The 19,602-nt window shown below is 39.0% G+C and overlaps 1 protein-coding gene across 6 annotated transcripts in view; it reads left to right on the top strand.

Annotated features, from left to right (window-relative positions):
• Positions 1 to 19,602, top strand: part of XPNPEP3 (X-prolyl aminopeptidase 3) — a 72,612-nt gene that overhangs the window by 23,847 nt on the left and 29,163 nt on the right. For all 6 annotated transcript variants that reach the window (XR_015727083.1, XR_015727082.1, XM_087868676.1 and 3 more), the window contains 2 exons: positions 3,305 to 3,712; positions 5,910 to 6,112. Coding sequence is in view for 4 of the 6 variants with exons in the window: in XM_087868676.1 (XP_087724802.1) it covers positions 3,305 to 3,712; positions 5,910 to 6,112 (611 nt within the window). In the remaining 2 variants the exon portion in view is untranslated. The remainder of the gene's footprint in view (positions 1 to 3,304; positions 3,713 to 5,909; positions 6,113 to 19,602) is intronic.

The following is a 19,602-nucleotide window of genomic DNA, read 5'->3' as shown; positions in this document are numbered from 1 at the left end:
ACATCAAGCAGAGTGAATCGAAGCTATGTAAGATGACTTGGGAGGGACTTCTATAAGGTGTCACTGTGATAGAAAAGCAAGATACAGAAGAATGTGTAGTATCCCATGTTTGTAAAACACTAGTGACCAAAAAACCCTAAATGCAAGTATATGAGTATTGAGAAAAATAGGAAAGGATACATGCTAGAATACCAGTGTGGGTGAGGTATTCATGTGGGTAAAAGGAAGAAAGGGAAGTGACGAATCAAACAGCAAAGGAAAAGGGGGAAAATATTTATTGAAAGAGTTCAGTATGATGTGATTACATTTATACACAACTGTAGGATATATATATATATATATATATATATATATATATATATGAAACAATTTCATATATATATATGAAACAATTAACTTAAAAAAATAATTCAGAGGGACAAATCAATATGACCTGGGCTCATCAGGAAAGCCTTTTGAATGAGAGGAGTCTAAAAACAAACATGCATTGAGCCTGAAATCTTGAGAGTGGAGTTGCTATGGAGGGAGAAGAGATTTTGGAAAAGGACACATTGTAAGCAAGGTAATAGGGAAAGAACAGATTGGACCTATGTAAGACATAAGAAGGAATTAATTTCGGAATAATTGGAGAAATGGTAAGAAAAAAGTTGGCTGAAGACCATATATTATGTGATGTGACCAAAGAATCATTAAATACCATGTATTATGTGATTTCATTATATGAAATCTCTACAATAGACAAATCCATAGAGACAGAAAATAGATTAGTGGTTGCCAAGGGCTTGGACAGATTGGGAAGAAATGGGGAGTGACTACTAATCGGCACGGGTTTATTTTGGGAGTGTTGAAATACTCTAAAATTGATTTTTGTAATGTTTGTACAATTCTGTGAATATACCAAAAACCATTATATTGTACATTTAAGTGGGTGGATTGTATGCTATGTAAATAATATCTCAAGCTGTCTTTTAAAAAGTTGACCAGATAAATTGGAGTCACCTGGTAGAGAGGATTAAAATCTACTTAAGAGTTTGAATTTGATCTAATGGACAACAAAGAACCATTGTAGATTATGAGTATGGAACAGACTGCCCGTGATTGCTTTTTTATCCTTTTTCTCTTTATTTGGGATTTTAATTATGAGAGTATATACTCATTGAATTCAGATAATATTAAAAAGCATGTTAAAAAGGGGTACCTGGGTGGCTCAGTGGGTTAAACATCCAACTCTTGGTTTCAGCTCAGGTCATGATCTCAGGGTTGTGAGATCAAGCTCCATGTTGGGCCCTGGACTGGGCGTGGTATCTGCTTAGATTCTCTGTCTCCCTCTCCCTTTGCCCTCTGCCCCCCACTGGTGCATGTTTTCTCTAAATAAATAAAAGCATGTTGAAAAGGAAATCTCAGTCTTAACTCAGTCCCCATAGTTACCACTATAAAATTTGGGATTCCTTTCTTTTTTTTTTTTTTTTTTAAGATTTTGTTTATTTGAGAGAGAGCATGCACGCATGAGCAGGGGGAGGGGCAGAGAGAAAGGAAGAGGCAGACCCCTCACCGAGCAAGGAGCCCAATGCGGGGCTTGATCCCGGAACCCCAGGATCATGACCTGAGCCAAAGGCAGACACCTAACCAACTGAGCCATCCAGGCGCCCCAGAAATTGCGGTTTCTTTCTAATTCTTTTTTCTCTCTCTCCTTTGTTTTTGTTTTTTAATAATTGGGATCATATTATCCATCCTGTACTGTAAATTTTTCATACAGCAGTATTTCATGACTATCTTTCCATACTTGGATATGGAGACTGGCTACTACAGGCAATAAATATAGTAATCCACATCATGAAGTCAATGTAAAGATTAAATGAGTTGATACCTATAAGTAATTAGAATAGTACCAGACACATAAGAAGCATTCAGTAAGCATTAGGTTCTGTTTTACTATTATTATTGCTAAGTGTAGGCTGAGGGATGCAGCTTTCATGAGTGATTGTTTTAGTAGTTCTTTTGTTTTGCTACCTAAAGTGAAAGCACACATAATTTGGATAACAGAAGGGAAACACTCACCCAGTCACCACTGGGCTAGCAACCAGGCAGTCTTCTGGGTACTAATATTGAGAACTGATATGTAATACTTCATAACACAGGTTCCTAATATGAGTTTTGTGAGTGGGTGTAAGTGAATCAGACACTCTTGAAATTATATGTCAAAAGTTTGTAGTTTAGTAGATAAAGTTTAGTAAACAATGAATCTATAGCTTTATTTATTTTTTAAGATTTATTTATTTATTTCTTAAGATTTATTTATTTGAGAAAAGAGTGCTTGTGCCTGAGCAAGAGGAGGGGCAGAGGGAGAGGGAGAGAAGCAGACTCCCTGCCAAGCACGGAGCCCCACCCTGAGCTCCGTCCCATGACCCTGAGGTCATGATCTAAGCCAAAATCAAGAGTCAGAAGCTTAAGCAACTGAGCCATAGCTTCTAAAGATTCTCTAGGGAGTCTTCATTCCTTAAGAACCACATTCTTTATCAAGTTTGCTTCTCATGACAGCCCCAAGAAGTAGATAATATTATTAGAGTTTTTTGAAAGTACAAAGATGGCCCCACTTGGAAAATACAAAGATTTTCGCTCAGGGAGGGAACCCTGAAGGAGGTTATGTGTACCCAGCTCTACTGTTAATACAAAGTAGAGAGTGAAAAGTCTTATTAGAAAGGTATTATTATGCATTGGAAATTCAGAAAGAAAAATTTATTTTAGCTCTTGAAATTGGGGGAAGCTCTTTGGCCTTAAACTCTATTATGTTAAAAACCATACATCATTTAACAAATATTTATCAAATGCCCACTATATTCCAGTTGTTATTCTAGGCTCTGGGAATGTAACATTTAACAGACAAAAATCTGTGTCCTCATGGAGCTTACATTCTTTCAGGAAAGTCATACACGGATAATGTCATCTTTCTCACCTTTTATGTTGATACTTCAGGTCAGCCTTAATTATATGCCTAACAATGCCTTCCACATAATAATGTTCAATAAATATTTGATTGAATGAGTAAAAGAATGAAAGAGCTCATAAGGGGTCATGATCCCAGTTTTCTAGCAGGACCACATTTAACTATCATTTCTTCCAATCTTTTTGCCGTGGAATAGAGAATTTGAAACCTGGGTCATCTCCTTAATTCCCCATGTGCTATGAGGAGATTTGGCATAAATTGAAGAAGTGAACTTGGTTGTCTCCATCTAATAGTAAGCTACCTTAGAAGTACTTTGGCACTATGTAAATGCAAAACATCACTGTTATTTGTCATTTCTAGGAGAGGTGACGCCAGGACTATCTCAAGTGGAATATGCGCTTCGCAGGCACAAACTAATGTCTCTGATCCACAAGGAAACACAGGGACAGAGTGGGACAGACCAGACAGTGGTTCTGCTGTCCAATCCTACATACTACATGAGCAATGATATCCCCTATACTTTCCATCAGGACAACAATTTCCTGTACCTCTGTGGATTCCAAGAGCCCGATAGCATTCTGGTCCTTCAAAGCCTCCCTGGCAAGCAGTTACCAGCACATAAGGCCATGCTTTTTGTGCCTCGGAGAGACCCTAGTCGAGAACTTTGGGATGGCCCACGGTCTGGCACAGATGGAGCAATCGCTTTAACAGGAGTGGACGAAGCCTATACACTGGAAGAATTTCAACATCTAGTACCAAAATTGAAAGGTAACAAATGGGAGCAGAAGTCAGATCACAGGCCAGATTTGGGATTAAGACCTTCCTTGCCTATTTAGGCAAAGTTCTTCATTTTCTAAAATGATTATCGTAGCAGCATTTTCTTGAGCACCGTGAAAGGATCATAAATCTTTTCCACAAGACTTAAAGTAGAGAATGAGCGTGGGTCACTCTTCAAGATTACTGACCAGTCCATTGACCTCTGACCACTGCTTATTACTTCTGCCAACTCTTCAAAAAGAAACAGTTTTCTCAAAGAATGATCAGTGCATCACCAGCATCAGAATTGGCACATTAGAAATACAAGTACATAATAAATAATTGGAAATATAAAATCTTAGGGCTCCCACTCCATACCTACTAGATCAAAATCTGACTTTAAACAGGATTCTCTGGTGATTCATACAGTACACAACTGAGTCCATGCCCCTCAAAATAGTCATTTTCTCTACAGTTATTCTGGTAAAATTATAATCACTCATAATGTTTTAGGATTCCTTTTCTGGAACTTTTCAGAACCTACACTACATTATAAACTCTCTTTAGTGATTCTTGTAAATCTACAGCTCTGGGAAGCATTTTATTTTTTGAAGTGTCCAAAAGTCACTTAGAGCCAAATTTGGTAAATAAGATAGCTGATCAAGTTGGAAAGTACTAATTTTAGACAAAATATGTATGGTTGTAAAATTATAGTCTGTTTTTCTTATATGGTTTATAAACCATTTCTGAAGTCAGAATTCTCTAAAAGGGAATTCCAAAATTGTTTCCAATGATCACAGAATTTATTGGACTTGTTTCCTGCAAAGGCTCCTTTGAAAGAAAATACTCATTTGAATACGCAAGTTCTAATATGTTTGAATTGTTTTCATTGCTTTATGCACATATTCTTTATTTTACAGAGATAATCACTTAGCTAAATTAGTGACACTTTTTTATATCTTCAAAGTCTCCATAAATGTAGGACACAGAATCATTTTCGTTTTAGCTTTTTTTTTAATTAGTTGCTAGCTGTCCTCTTCGACAGTGTAATTTCATCAACCCAATATTGTTAAATAAAACCTTAGACCAAATGTATTTCTCAAAAGAACTTCTCATTATTATTCTTAACGTTAGTAGTTTACTAGATAAAAGTAGTACGCAAAGGAAAAGATTCATGAAATCATATTTATTTAAAAGTTTAAAAACCCAAAAAAGTTGGGCAATGATTTCATACACTAAGAACAGGTAGTAGAGGTGGTTTTACTGTTTTGAAAGTACAATTAAATTTCTATTAAAAATAAGATTAGCGTTTGACATGTAATATACACTTAAAATCATTTTTATTTTAAAATGAAAATATTTAGGAGATTGTATCACTAATATATAACCATCAAAATTTTAGGATTTCTCCTCTTCTGTCCCAAATACTTTGTATAAAACATACAACCCTTCAGATTCCAGTTGTTGGGAATGATGCTCTTAGGCCGCATCAGGAAAAAAGAAAGGGATGGATGGAGACCTGGTGTAAGTGGGAGCATTTTCATCATGGGCCTTCACATCTTATGTCTCAGGCATATATAGACCAATTCCTTGGGTCTCTAGAGTTAAAAGGAGAATGTGGTTGTCTAATGAGAATATATGGCAGGTGGGAAAGGAAAGGCTTCCTGGATAAGTGTGGGTTAGCACACATTATCCACTAGAGTGTTTCCATAGCCATGAAGAATTGCTCCTAAGTGGGATAATAACCTCCTTTCACGAACACTGAGATTGGAAAGGAAGAGAATACTTTTAACCAGGAGGTCAAGATGTGAGTATTTTTTTCTGTCCTCTTATGTTCAGTTATTCAACAGTGCCTCTAGCTCAGTTACAGTGTGGAGTTCTTTAATGTTTAATAAATAATGAATGAAATCAGAGCTGGAGAAAAAGCTTTAGTCCCATCTACCATCTTTATAAGGAACCTTGAAGTTTGGGGGCAGAAAAGCTGTATATTCGGTGTCAGAATATATTGCCATTTGCAGGGAATAGCCTTTTCAATACTACATAATCAAACCCTTCAGTTGCTTCAGTCCTGAGAGAGTTTTTGCTAAACCCTTCAGAGTTATATGTCACAAGTTTTATAGTTTTGACTCTAGTTCAAGTCACTATGACAGTTGATATTTCTTGTTGCTGTTAGTTTTAGTTAAATTTTTTTTTTCCTGCTCATTTTAAGATGAGACCAATATGGTCTGGTATGACTGGATGAGGCCCTCTCACGCACAGCTTCACTCTGACTACATGCAGCATCTGACTGAGGTCAAAGCCAGGAGCAAGAATAAAGTTCGCGCTGTCCAGCAGCTGGTACAGCGCCTCCGGCTGATCAAATCTCCTGCAGAAATTGAACGAATGAAGATTGCTGGGAAGCTAACATCACAGGTATGGTTCCTATTGAAAAAGTTTTTCCAAATTAAAAAAATCTAAGTTCTTAGGGCTTGGTGGGCACCTTGAGATACCCAATGCAGTAATCGTAGATGAGCATCTACTTTCTACTTCAGTGTTTAGTGAACATGTCTAGAGACTTGCTCAATACCTCGCAAGGCAAGATAAATTCTTGTGTCTTTCACCCATGATCTTAGTTGTTTCTCCTTGGAACAACATAAATGAATTCATTGTATTTCTTTCCTTATAATAACTACAATTATAGTGGCAGTTAAACACAGTTTGATTGCTAAAGAAGACTCGGTACCCAAAATGACAGTGCTTACAAAGCTATAATTTATTATACGAAAGGGGTATAGTACAGCAACAGCATTAAAGTAAGAATATCTGTCACAGTCAGTGGTTGTCTCACAGAAGGGTCCAGAGAAGCCAGGCGCAGGCTCTCGTTGTCCTTCCTCAGTCAGGGCCGGGCAGTATGCATTTTCCTCTCATCGATAAAGAACCACAGATGTACACACAGAACACCTTGGAACCAAAATGGAATCTCAGCTAGGGACTTCTGCAGCTTTGGTCTTATTGGCTTATTCCTGCCGCACAGCAGCAGAGAGACCAAGTACAAACCATTCATCTCACTGTTAGCAGTATTCAGAAGCTGGTACAAACTGCCTCAAAATTCCTTGTAACACTTTTCATTAATTGTGGTAAAATATATATAACCTAAAATTTGCCACGTTAGCCATTTTTTTTTTAAAGATTTTATTTATTTATTCGACAGAGATAGAGACAGCCAGCGAGAGAGGGAACACAAGCAGGGGGAGTGGGAGAGGAAGAAGCAGGCTCACAGCAGAGGAGCCTGATGTGGGGCTCGATCCCAGAACTCCGGGATCACGCCCTGAGCCGAAGGCAGACGCTTAACCGCTGCGCCACCCAGGCGCCCCCACTTTAGCCATTTTTAAGTGTACAGTTCAGTGGCGTTAAATACATTCCCATTGTTGTGCAACCACCCCTACTATATATCTCCAGAACTTTTTTATGCTCCCATGTTGAAACTCTGTACTCATTAGACAATAACTTCCCATTTCTCCTTCCTCTAGCCTCTGCTAACCACCATTTTATTTTCTGAGTCTATAATTTGACTGCTTTAGGCACCTCATATAAGTGGAGTCATACAATATTTGTTACTTTATTTCTGACTTACTTCATCAAGCAAAATGTCTCCAGGATTTAACCATGCTGTGGTATATATAAGAATTTCCCTTCTTTTTAAGGCTGAATAATATGCCATTTTATGTATATGCAACATTTTGTTTATCTGTTCATGTGTTGGTGGACATTTGGGTTGTTTCTGTCTTTAGGTATTATGAATAAATCTGCTATGCACGTTCTGCTTTTCGAACCCCTACTTTCATTTCTTTTGGATATATACCCAGAAGTAGAACTAGTAGATAAATGGTAATTCTATGTTCAATATTGTGAGGAACCACCATACTGTTTTTCATAGGACCCGTACCATTTTACATTGCCACTGGCAATGGACAAGGGTTGCAATTTTTCCACATCCATGCTAAAGCTTGATTTCTGTTTTTTGATAGTAGCCATTCTAGCGTATGAAAGAGTATCTGTCTGTGGTTTTGATTTGCATTTTCCCAATGGTTAGTGATGTTGAGTATCTTTTCATGTGTTTGTTGCCCTCGCAACACTTTTAATAACTATGTTTCATGCTATGCCTTTACCGAAGTCAGTGCCATGCAGGAATTTAGCAAAACAGCTCAAGCTAATTTCAGGAATTAACCCACACAGAGCAGTCCACCCCCATAACCCATTGTCAAGTCTTCTTTCTAATAAAACAGTAATCCTTAGTGTGATATCATTTACTTGCCCTACAATATCTCATAATCAGATAAGATAATAAAAATGTACATGCAGAATCCAGACATTTACAGTATCCATGTGGGGTTAGTGTGGATTTAAACAGATAGCCGAAACATCCATTTACATTTTCCCATGTTTTTGTAACTATACAGTTCTTTTGCTTCTTGGATCTGTAAGTGTCTGCTCCTTATGGTATACATCTGCTGAGTTATTGACCTATCATTAATCAGCTCTAAATATTTCTCAGACCAGTTCTCCTCTGTAGGGATTATGTCCTGAGATACCTTTAATTCAATCTCCCACTACATTTGATCATTAATATCAGTATTATCCTAAGTTTATTAGTATCTACAATATTAATTTTACTTATGCCTCCATATTATACCATATGCAGTACCATTGTAGTTGCAGTATAAATCAGAAACTTTTGGTACAGGGGTGCCTGGGTGGCTTAGTTGGTTAAGCATCTGACTCTTGGTTTTGGCTCAGGTCATGATCTCAGTGTTGTGAGATTGAGTTCTGCTAAGGTTTTCTCTCTCTTCTCTGCCCCTTCTCTCCCACTCTTGTGTGCATGTGCACATTCTCTCTCTCTCAAAATCATGGCGTAATTTTTTTTTTAAGATTCTATTTATTTGAGGGGTGCCTGGGTGGCTCAGTCGTTAAGCGTCTGCCTTCGGCTCAGGTTATGATCCCAGGGGCCTGGATCGAGCCCCGCATCGGGCTCCCTGCTCAGCAGGAAGCCTGCTTCTCCCTCTCCCACTCCCCGTGCTTGTTCCCTCTCTCTTTGTCTCTCTCTCTGTCAAATAAATAAATAAAATCTTAAAAAAAAAGATTTTATTTATTAGAGAGAGAGCATGAGCGGGGGATGGGGGTGACGGTGGCACAGAGGGAGAGGGAGAAACAGACCCCAGCTGAGCAGAGCTCAGCGGAGTTGGGGAGGACAAAATAATTACACCATGATGGGGTGCCTGGGTGGCTCAGTAAGCTGAGCATCTGACTTCTGATCAGGTTGTGATCTCGGGGTCCTGGGATCGATCTCAGCAGGGAGCCTGCTTCTCCCTCTCTCTCTGCCCCTCCCCCCACTCATGCTCAGTCTCTCAAATAAATAAATAAAATCTTTAAACACACACACACACACACACAAATATGCCTGGGTGGCACCATCTGTTGAGCATCTGACTCTCGGTTTCAGCTAGGGTCCTGATCTCATGGGTCGTTAGCTCAAGCTCTGTGCTCCTCGGGGAGTCAGCTGGCAGGATTCTCTCCCTCTGCTGCCCCTCTCCCCCATATGCACTCTCGCGCGCTCTCTCTCTCTCTCTCCAAATAAATAAATAAATCTTTAAAAAACAAAAAAAAAAACAAATCTGCCTGACCATACTCCTAAGCAGGTCCTAATTCCACTAAAGCTCTCTTACTTCAAGTGGGCCAATAGCAGGCATGTTGTCATTGAGTACTAACTGCCTTTGTACAATTAGGAAATACATTTGGTACTTCAAAAATGTTAATTCCCCCAGGCTTAGATCACATGAGTAGTAGCCGCTCCTAATAGACTTTGGTTTGAGTGTTCCATAGCACTTCCCACAACCAAATTTCAGAATTCTCAGGAATGTGGGCCCACCAAATTAAACCTTGTTCTTATCCTTTATCAGTGATCCAAATGTCCCAATTTTTCCTCCCCCTTGTGCCTATTAACCCACAAAAACAGGGCAAATAGCTATTTTTTCACATAACATTATTTTGACAAAAGAGATATGCAGTAGATAACATTCTGCCACCATATTCTGGTGTATTTTTATTTATTTTAAGATTTTATTTATCTGAGAAAGAGAGAGGAAAGGGGGGAGCATGTGGCAGAGGGAAAGGGAGAAGCAGACTCCCTGCTGAGCAGGAAGCCCCACTCGGGGTTCGTCTCTGGACTCTTGAGATCATGACCCGAACCAAAGGCAGAGGCTTAACCAACTGAGCCACCCAGGTGCCTCTCTGGTACCTTTTTTAAACCGTCATCATGATTAATGGCACATGATGTTCTTTTAGATTATTAGTCAATGTTTTTCAAATTCATCCCGCTAAACATTTTCCACAGGTTGCTTCCTAGCACAACTCCTCTATAATAGACCCATCTTGTGACATGAGAATCAAAAACCATTTGCATTGTTGACAGAGCTCCCACTTATTTCTTCATCCATTTGGAGGATGTATGTCACTCTGGGAAGTGTATTTGTTAGGTTAGGTATTGTTTAGCTCTCTTTCTGGCTCTTCAGAAAAGGAGACTCCGTCAGAGTCCTTTGCCCCAACAGGCTTCTGAATCAGAGCTAAGAGAAAATACTATTCTCTTGCTTTAAGCATCTCTTTAGGCACCAAAATTATGTTAGATTTTCCCTTTTGTGGCACTTATTTATTGGCTCACTTCCTGGCCTTTCTTCCTTCTTTCATCCCTAATTTTAACCCATACCTTTCCCCCTGAAGCAGAATTTTCTGGTTAGTCTATTTCCAATAGTAGGGGGACAGATTGGATAAGTACAGAAAAATGGGACTGTACCATTGGCAACCAAGGCTTTTTTTTTTTTTTTTTTTTTTTTTTTTTTTTAGCTTGGGGGCCAGTGGTCTATGTCATTGTTTTGTGCATTCCTGCCTGGCTTGAGTTTCTCCATACCCATTCATTTCATGGACCTTCGTTGCCATTTCAAGAGAATGAATTAGGCCATCAATTTATTGATTGCAGTTATCTTCAAACCCTGGCATTGGGTTTCTCTGGTAAGCATCATTATGGCCTGCTTTGATTTGCCCTCAGAAATTTCCATAGAGATTTCCAAAGAGCAGTGGCCCCTACGTGTGGGGATCTTTTACTATCCAGTTACTTATGGCGCACTTATTAGACCAATTGCAAGGCAAGTGGCAACAGCCTAGGATCAGTATTTACCCGAATAGCAAGACTTTTATTTGTATCTAGTTCTATCACAGGTAAGAACACGGCTTACAATTCAGCTCAGTGGACCAACTTGTTATTACCTTCTTCCATGAGGATTTTACCTTCTGCTGGACTCAGAGCACCTGCTTCCCATACAGAATTACTCTCAATTCTGGGGGCGCCTGGGTGGCTCAGTCGTTAAGTGTCTGCCTTCGGTTCAGGGCGTGATCCCAGGGTCCTGGGATCGAGCCCCTCATCAGGCTCCCTGCTCCACTGGGAGCCTGCTTCTTCCTCTCCCACTCCCCCTGCTGTGTTCCCTCTCTCGCTGGCTGTCTCTCTGTCAAATAAATAAATAAAATCTTAAAAAATAATAATAATAATAAAAAAATAAAAAGAATTACTCTCAATTCTGAAACTGCCACCTGTGAACCAGACCAATTACCTGGCATCCTTGGGCAGTTGGTTGAAAGAAGAGACCCAAGGAAAAAAGGCTCATAAATATAAGTCTGTCCCATCCCTTGGTAGCATGCTTTATATAGTGCATTTCCATTTTATGATGAAACTTTTTTGGGCATCGCCCTTCTTACTGGAATGTTTTTCTGACATCAGCAATGATATGTATTTCAGGTTTTAATTTGCTCTTACAAATCTTTTAGTTATTGGGGCAATCTCAGCAAATGCCCCAAAATAAATCAGCAACTGGTTTTCAAAAGACATAGAGTGGAAAGCACCATCTAATAATGTCTTAACACCAAAGCCAGAGGTCATCTTGGAGTAGCAATTGTGGCTTTTGCTGGAAATTCCAGTTGGTATGAGTGCAGTGGCTGACACTTTCTAGTATCATTTCAGTGTTAGGATCATATGGTTCTAACATGATAGCGTAAGCCATAGCCTTCTGCAGTTCTAAGAAGGCTTTTTTTGTTAAGGCCCCTAATCAAGTAAGGCCTTTTTCATTGTGATTTTATGAATTGGGCCAAGAACATCCCTAAGTGAAGTATGGTTTCTCTAAAAACCAAATATGCACAGTAGGTGTTGTTGAACCTCTTTAATCTGAGGGTCAGGGACTGATAACAATTTATTCCTAGTGATATGTGATACGTCACAGATTGCTCCAACCCATGTAATCTCCCAAAATTACATAGTCTGTGTGGAGCCCTGGATTTCTAGCAAGGTTAACCAGTTATCCCCAGTCAGTCATATGATTTATGACCCTAAGAAAGTTGCTTTTAACTTGATCTGCAGTTTCAGATGAAAATAATAATACCAGGGCACCTGGGTGACTCAGTCCATTAAGCATCTGACTCTTGATCTCAGCTCAGGTCTTGATCTCCTGGTTGTGAATTCAAGCCCCACATTGGGATCCACACTTGGCATGGAGTCTATTTTAAAAAATAAAGGGAAAATAAAAAGAAAAAAATAATACCATCAATATATTGTATTGTCCAGCTATATTAGATCTCAGTCCTGCCTCATCAGATAGTGAGTGACAATATTCGGAAGAGTTTTAGTATTTTTGAGGTAGTACTGTATATTGTAAACCAGTGCACATGAATGCTAATCATCGTGGGCTCTCACTGGTGATTGATAATGAGAAAATGCATTAGCCAGATCAGTAGAGAATACCAGCCACCGTTGGCTTATATGAGTTGAATAGTCTGGACTGTACTGGAGACAGCTGAGGTTCTTCAGGGTATGGTTTTATTGAGCCCCCTGTAGTCTACTGTTTGTGACCTGATTCATCAGTCTTCCTTATTGGCCACACTGGCCTATTACAGTGAGTTTGTGGACACTAATATGCTTGTATCTGACATTTCTTTATTTAGGATAGTAATTTCTTATTGCCTTCCAGATATCCAATGATGTTTCACATTTACTAGTTGAATTGGCTTAGGTTAATTCTAAAGGCTCCCATGTTGCATGTCCTATGAGTACTGGATGAAGGAGGACCCAAGTTACTCCTTTTTTCTTATTATCCAGTAGGGGGAGGAATTTTTATTCAAACATTATATTCCTATCAATTATACAGTCAGGTTAGGGAGACATTACAGTATCCTTTTTTTAAATCATACATTCCAGCTTCTAAACAGACTTTAATTTTTATTCTTTCCACGGTAGCATCCCCACATTCCCTTGAATTAATTCTGTCATCCCTAAGGGGTTCATTTGCAGCCCTAGGCAGTGCTACATACTGTGTTCCTGTATTTAGTAGATCTAAAAGAGTTTCTTCTCCACATGCAGCCATTCACTCACACATTTGTTAAAATGTCCTGAGTTCCCTGCCGGAGATGACCTGGCATGATATGAAGTATAGCAATCTTCTTTTTCCATTATCTTTATATTGAAAGCCTGTATTTTGACATCTGATGATAGTGGCTTATTGGAATCTTTTTCTTTTAAAATTCCTCTAAACTCAGATAAATTGAGTTTATCTGCCTTGGGATTTTTATACTCTGAGAAGTTTGAGGACAGGCAGTTTGCCAATTCTCTGCCTTACTGTAAAATTATCAAAGCTTGGCACTCTTCAATTTCTGCCTTTTTATTTCATTTTTAATTAAACATAAAAAACTGAATTGTTTTAGGATCTGAATTGTTGCCCCCTTTCTTATTTTCTTTCCATTTGCTATTTTTTTTAATGATTTTTTATTATATTATGTTAGTCACCATACAGTACATCCCCGGTTTCCAATGTAAAGCTCGATGATCCATTTGCTATTTTTTGTTGTAAAATTTATATAACATAAAATTTACTATTTTATCCATTTTTAAGTGTACAACTCAGTGGCATTAAGTACATTCACATTGTTGTATAACCAGCACCATTATCTATTTCCAGAACTTTTTCATCATCCCAAATAGAAACTCTGTAGCCATTAGACAATAACTCCCATTTCTCCTCCCTCCAGCCCCTGGTAACCTCAAACCTACGGTGAAACTTGCCTAGTAGAATCATACAACTTTTATCTGTTTTTTCTTGTGTTGCCTATGCTTTTAGTGTCATTAAAAAAAAAAAAAAAAACTATTGCCAAATCCAAGGTCATGAAGCTTTCCCCCTATATTTTCCTCTAAGAGTTTTATAGTTTTAGTTCTCATATTTTGGTCCTTGATCCATTTTTTAAGTTAATTTTTGTATGTATTTCTTAGCAGAAACATATGGGTAAATCTTCATGACCTTGGATTTGGCAATGGATTCTTAGATACAACACGAAAAGCAGTAGTAACAACAACAACAACAAAAATAGATAAATTGGACTTTATCAAAATTGAAAACTTTTGTGCATCAAAAGACATTAGCAAGGGAGTAAAAAGATAACTTATGAACTAGAGAAATATTTGCAAATCTATATTGGGTAACAATCTAATATCCAGAATATATAAAGAACCCTTACAACTCAACAACAAAAAGACAAAGGTCCAATTTTATTCTTTTGCATGTCCTCTTTCTTACTGGATTTTATTTCTCCTGTGAAGTCCTAAACTTATTATCTTTTTATTATCCATAGGAGGAAGTTGGGATTAAAGATCTGAAACTATCTTTTTACATCCTCCTGGGGTCCAACAACAAAGTCATATATGAAATCCTTTATTACAGTGTCAGTCATAACCTGAGTAAGGAGCATCCCAAAAAGGTGTTCTTTTCCTTCATCAGGTAGCTGGTGCAGTACTACTTGTATCCATAGCATTTATGCAGCTTCAGGAGGCAGTGATCATTTATATAACAAGGGAGAGGCAGGGCAATTGCCCTTCTATGTTGAACCCCTCCCTTAATCCATTCTAGTAAACTAGGGATTGTCATGTGAACCACAGTGAGCCCTAACATTTCCCTACCCTCAGCAGTGTTTAAAGCCAGAGATACTGCTCCTTGATCTAAAATTCTCAGGAGCCATTTTTAAAAAGAATTCATCAGGTTGTTGTATCTAAATCTGCAAAATGGCTCATTTCCTTCACTGACTAGTCCCTTTCATGATCTTTTGTCCTCCATCATCAGTTTGCCTTACTTGAATTAGTTGTAGTGTGTCTCACAGCTGATTTTTCAAATAGTAAAGTGGCCTGGGTTCCTTTGGTTGGAGCGCCACCTGCTGGCCACGAAGGTGAAACTCTTCTGAAGAGTCAGCTTGCTTTCAGTAAAGCAGCAAACACCCCCGAGTTTTTAACAGAACTGCCATTGATTTGCAATTCCCTTCCGGTCTATTTTGCTAGCTGCTAAAGTTCAGGTTTTACCATTTCCTGATTCCACTGATTTCAAAGCCAGTGCTAATTCAGACCAATGATGGCTTGGCAGTCACCCAAGGTCATAGTAGCATTTTCATCCTCTTTATCAGAATCATTCTTTTTCTTTCAAAATAATACTTTAACTATATGTTTAATTAAAAATAATTCAGATATGCTAGAACAACTGGATATTCACATGCAAAAGAATGATGTTGGATCCCTACCTCACACCATATACAAAAATTCACTCAAAATGGATCAAAGACCTAAACTTAAGAGATAAAACTATAAAATTCTTAGCAGAAACATAGAGGTGAATCTTCATGACCTTGAATTTGGCAATGGATTCTTATATCACACCAAAATAAGCAACACAAGAAAAACAGATGAATTGGACTTCATCAAAATTGAAAACTTCTGTCCGTCAATCAAATAACACTATCAAAAAAATGAAAGACAATCTACAGAATAGGAGAAATATTTGCAAGCCATATATACAATAAAGGTCTAGTGTCTAGAATATGTAAAGAACTCCTGCAACTCAAAAACAGAAAGACAACCCAGTGTAAAAATGGGTAGAGAGAGCACCTGGGTGGCTCAATCAGTTAAACATCTGCCTTTGGCTCAGGTCATGATCCAAGTCAGGCTCCCTGCTGTGCGACGAATCTGCTTCTCCCTCTCCCTCTGCCGTTCCCTACCAGTCGTGCTCGTGTGCACATGTGCTTTCTCTCTCAAATAAATAATTTTTTTTAAATGGGCATTTTCCCAAAGAAGATATATAAATGACCAATAAGCACATGACAGGATGCTTAACATCAGTAGCTGTTAGGAAAATGCAAATCAAAACCAAAATGAGATCACTTCATACCCAGTGAGATGACTATAATTTAAAAACAAAACACACAGGAGGGGGAGATGTTGGTGGAATAGGAGAACCCTAGGCTCACTTCATCCCATAAATACAACTAGATAACTATTCAGTCATCCCGAGTACCCCAGAAATTGATCTGAAGACTGGCAGGACAAACTCTACAACTAAAGGTAGGGAAGAAGCCACATTGAAGAAGGTAGGAGGTGCAGAGACATGGCTTGGGAGAGAATTGGATTGTGGCCGCTGTGGTGGGGAGGGAGCCACAGTCCCAGTGAAGGGCAAGAAACAAATTAGCGCGCAAGGGAGCGCATGGGGAAAACAAATCCCCATTGCAATTGGCTTGGAAAAGGAGGGGGCCCGGATTTTGTGAGTTCTTGCAACCAGCAGGGCTTAAAGCCTGGAGTTTGAAAGGTTAGCATGCTTGGCTCTGAGAGAGCTCAGAGGACATTGGGGCTATTCTTGGAAAAAAGGCGGAAGAGCACCTGGGACACACACTGGGGGTGGGGGCATTAGTTGCTCATCTCAGAGCATGTTCCAGAGAGGCAGCAATCATGGGGAGATTCATTCCTCTGGGAACAAAGGAACTGGCAGGCTCCATTCCTCTCCCCCACCCTTCAGCATAAGCACAGGTCTACCTGTGAGAATTACCACAGCGTCAACACTTGCTACTTAACGTGCTTATGTCAAGCCTGTGTCAGGCTCCACACTGGACATGGAACTGCTTAAGATTCTCTCTCTCTCCCTCTGCCTCCTCCCCACCCCCGCTCATACGCATGTATGCCCTTCTTTAAAAAAAATAGACCCCCTGAGGCAAGGGAAACAAAAGCAAAAATAAATTATTGGGACCACATCAAAATAAAAAGCTTCTGCACAGCGAAGGAAACAATTAACAAAACTAAAAGGCAACCTACAAAATGGGAGAAGGTATTTGCAAATGACATATTATAACATAGCTAATAAAGAGTCAGTATCCAAAATATATAAAGAACTTATACAACTCAACACCCAAAAAACAATCTGACTTTTATAAAGGGCAGAATACATTTCTCCAAAGAAGACATACAGATGGCAAGACGCATGAAAAGATGCTCATCATCACTTATCATCAGGGAAATGCAAATCAAACCACAATGAGATATCACCTTACACCTGTCCGAATGGCTAAAATCAAAAATACAAGAAACAACAAGTATTGGCGAGGATGTTGAGAAAAAGGAATCCTCTTGCACTGTTGGTAGAAATGCAAACTGGTGCAGCCATTCTGGAAAACAGTAGAGAGTTTCCTCAAAAAGTTAAAAATAGAACTGCCCTATGATTCAGTAATTGTGCTACTGGCTATTTACCCAAAGAATACAAGAACACTAATTCAAAGGGATATGTGCACCCCTGTGCTTATAGCCACATTATTTACAGTATTTGAGATATGGAAGCAGCCCAAGTGCCCATCGATTGATGAATGGATAAAGAAGAGTGGGATGGATGGATGGATAGGTAGGTAGATAGATAGATAGGAACATTAGCCATTAAAAAGGTGAAATCTTGCCATTTGCAACAACATGGATGGAGCTAGAGGGTATATTGCTAAGTAAAATAAGAGAAAGACAGATACCATATAATTTCACCCATATGTGGAATTTAAGAAACAAAGAAAATGAGCAAAGGGAAAAAAAAAAAAGACAAACCAAGAAACAGACTCTCAGCTATAGAGAACTATAAAGAACAAACTGATGGTTACCAGAGGGCAGGTGGGTGGGGGGATGAGTGAAATAGGTGATTAAGGAGTGCATTAGTGGGGCACCTGGGTGGCTCAGTCATTAAGTTTCTGCCTTCGGCTCAGGTCGTGATCCCAGGGGCCTGGGATCGAGTCCCACATCGGGCTCCCTGCTCAGCAGGAAGCCTGCTTCTCCCTCTCCCACTCCCCCTACATGTGTTCCCTCTCTCCCTGCCTCTCTCTGTCAAATAAATAAATAAATAATCTTAAAAAAAAAAAAAGTGCATTAGTGATGAGAACTGAGTGATTAAAAACAGAAAGGGACGCCTGGGTGGCTCAGTTAAGCGTCTGCCTTGGGCTCAGGTCCTGGGATCAAGTTCCACATCAGGCTCCTTGTTCAGCAGGGAGCCTGCTTCTCCCTCTGCCTACCATTCCCCCTGCTTGTGCTCTCTCTGTCTCTGACAAATAAAAGATAAAATTAAAATAAAAATATAAAAATAAATTTAAAAAATTAAAACACACACACAGAAAATAACAAGTGTTGGTAAGGAATTGGGAAAGTTGGGACATTTTTACATTACCAGTGCGATTGTGAAATGGTTCAGCCACTGTGGAAAATAGCTTGGAGATTTCTGAAAAACTTAAACGTAGAATTATCACGTTGCAAGTTGGTACAGCCACTTCGGAAAACAGTGTGGAGGTCCCTTAAAAAGTTAAAAATGGAGCTACCCTCTGATCCAGCAATTGCACTACTGGGTATTTATCCCAAAGATACAGACGTAGTGAAGAGAAGGGCCATATGCACCCCAATGTTCATAGCAGCATTGTCCATAATAGCTAAATTGTGGAAGGAGCCGAGATGCCCCTCAACAGATGACTGGATTAAGAAGATGTGGTCCATATATACAATGGAATATGACTCAGCCATCAGAAAGAATGATTACCCAACATTTGCAGCAACATGGACGGGACTGGAGGAGATTATGCTAAGTGAAATAAGTCAAACAGAGAAAGACAATTATCATATAGTTTCACTCATTTATGGAACATAAGAAATAGCAGGAAGATCGGTAGGAGAAGGGAGGGAAGAATGAAGGGGGGTTAAACAGAAGGGGGAATGAACCATGAGAGACTGTGGACTCTGGGAAACAAACTGAGGGCTTCAGAGGGTGGGGAGTGGGGGATTGGGATAGACCGGTGATGGGTATTAAGGAGGGCACGTATTGCATGGAGCACTGGGTGTTACACGCAAATAATGAATCATGGAACACTACATCAAAAACTAAGGATGTACTGTATGGAGACTAACATAATAAAAAAAATGAAAAAAAAAAAAAGAATTATCACATGACCTAGCAACTGTTCTCGTAGGTATATACCCAGAAGAATTAAAAACAGGTACTCAATCAAATATTTGTTCACAGAAGCAGTATTCACAATAGCCAAAAGATGCAGAACAACCCATAGATCCATCAGTGGATGAATGCATAGACAAAAGGGGTGTGTGTGTGTGTGTGTGTGTGTGTGTGTGTGTGTGTGTGTGCTTGCACAGAATTTCTCTATTTAGTCAGTTTTGAAAGGAAATTAATAAAAAGACAAAGGGTGCGGCCAAGAAAAATCCCTCTTTTAAGTGAGTAAGCCTCAGTGGAGATAACACACTTTTTCCTTTTTTTTTTTTTTTTTTTTGCTTTAGCTTCATGCTAAAAATGTAGCACTAACAAATTATTCATCAATATTCGTGTGTGTGTGTGTATACATACATAAGTATCCTTTAACTTTCATTGTAATTGCTAATTCATTTAGCAGATATTTATTATTTACTATGGTGCCAGGTACTGTTCTAGGTTCTAGAGACACAGTGGTGAGCAACACAGAGTTGCCGTGTGTCCCTGTCCCTGACTATACAAATATGCTGT

The sequence above is a fragment of the Ursus americanus genome, chromosome 17 (assembly GCF_024610735.1).
Source record: "Ursus americanus isolate L20-20 chromosome 17, mUrsAme1.1.p, whole genome shotgun sequence".
Classification (NCBI taxonomy): domain Eukaryota; kingdom Metazoa; phylum Chordata; class Mammalia; order Carnivora; family Ursidae; genus Ursus; species Ursus americanus.
Note: the sequence above shows the minus strand (reverse complement) of the source record. Positions and strands in the feature narration are given on the sequence as shown.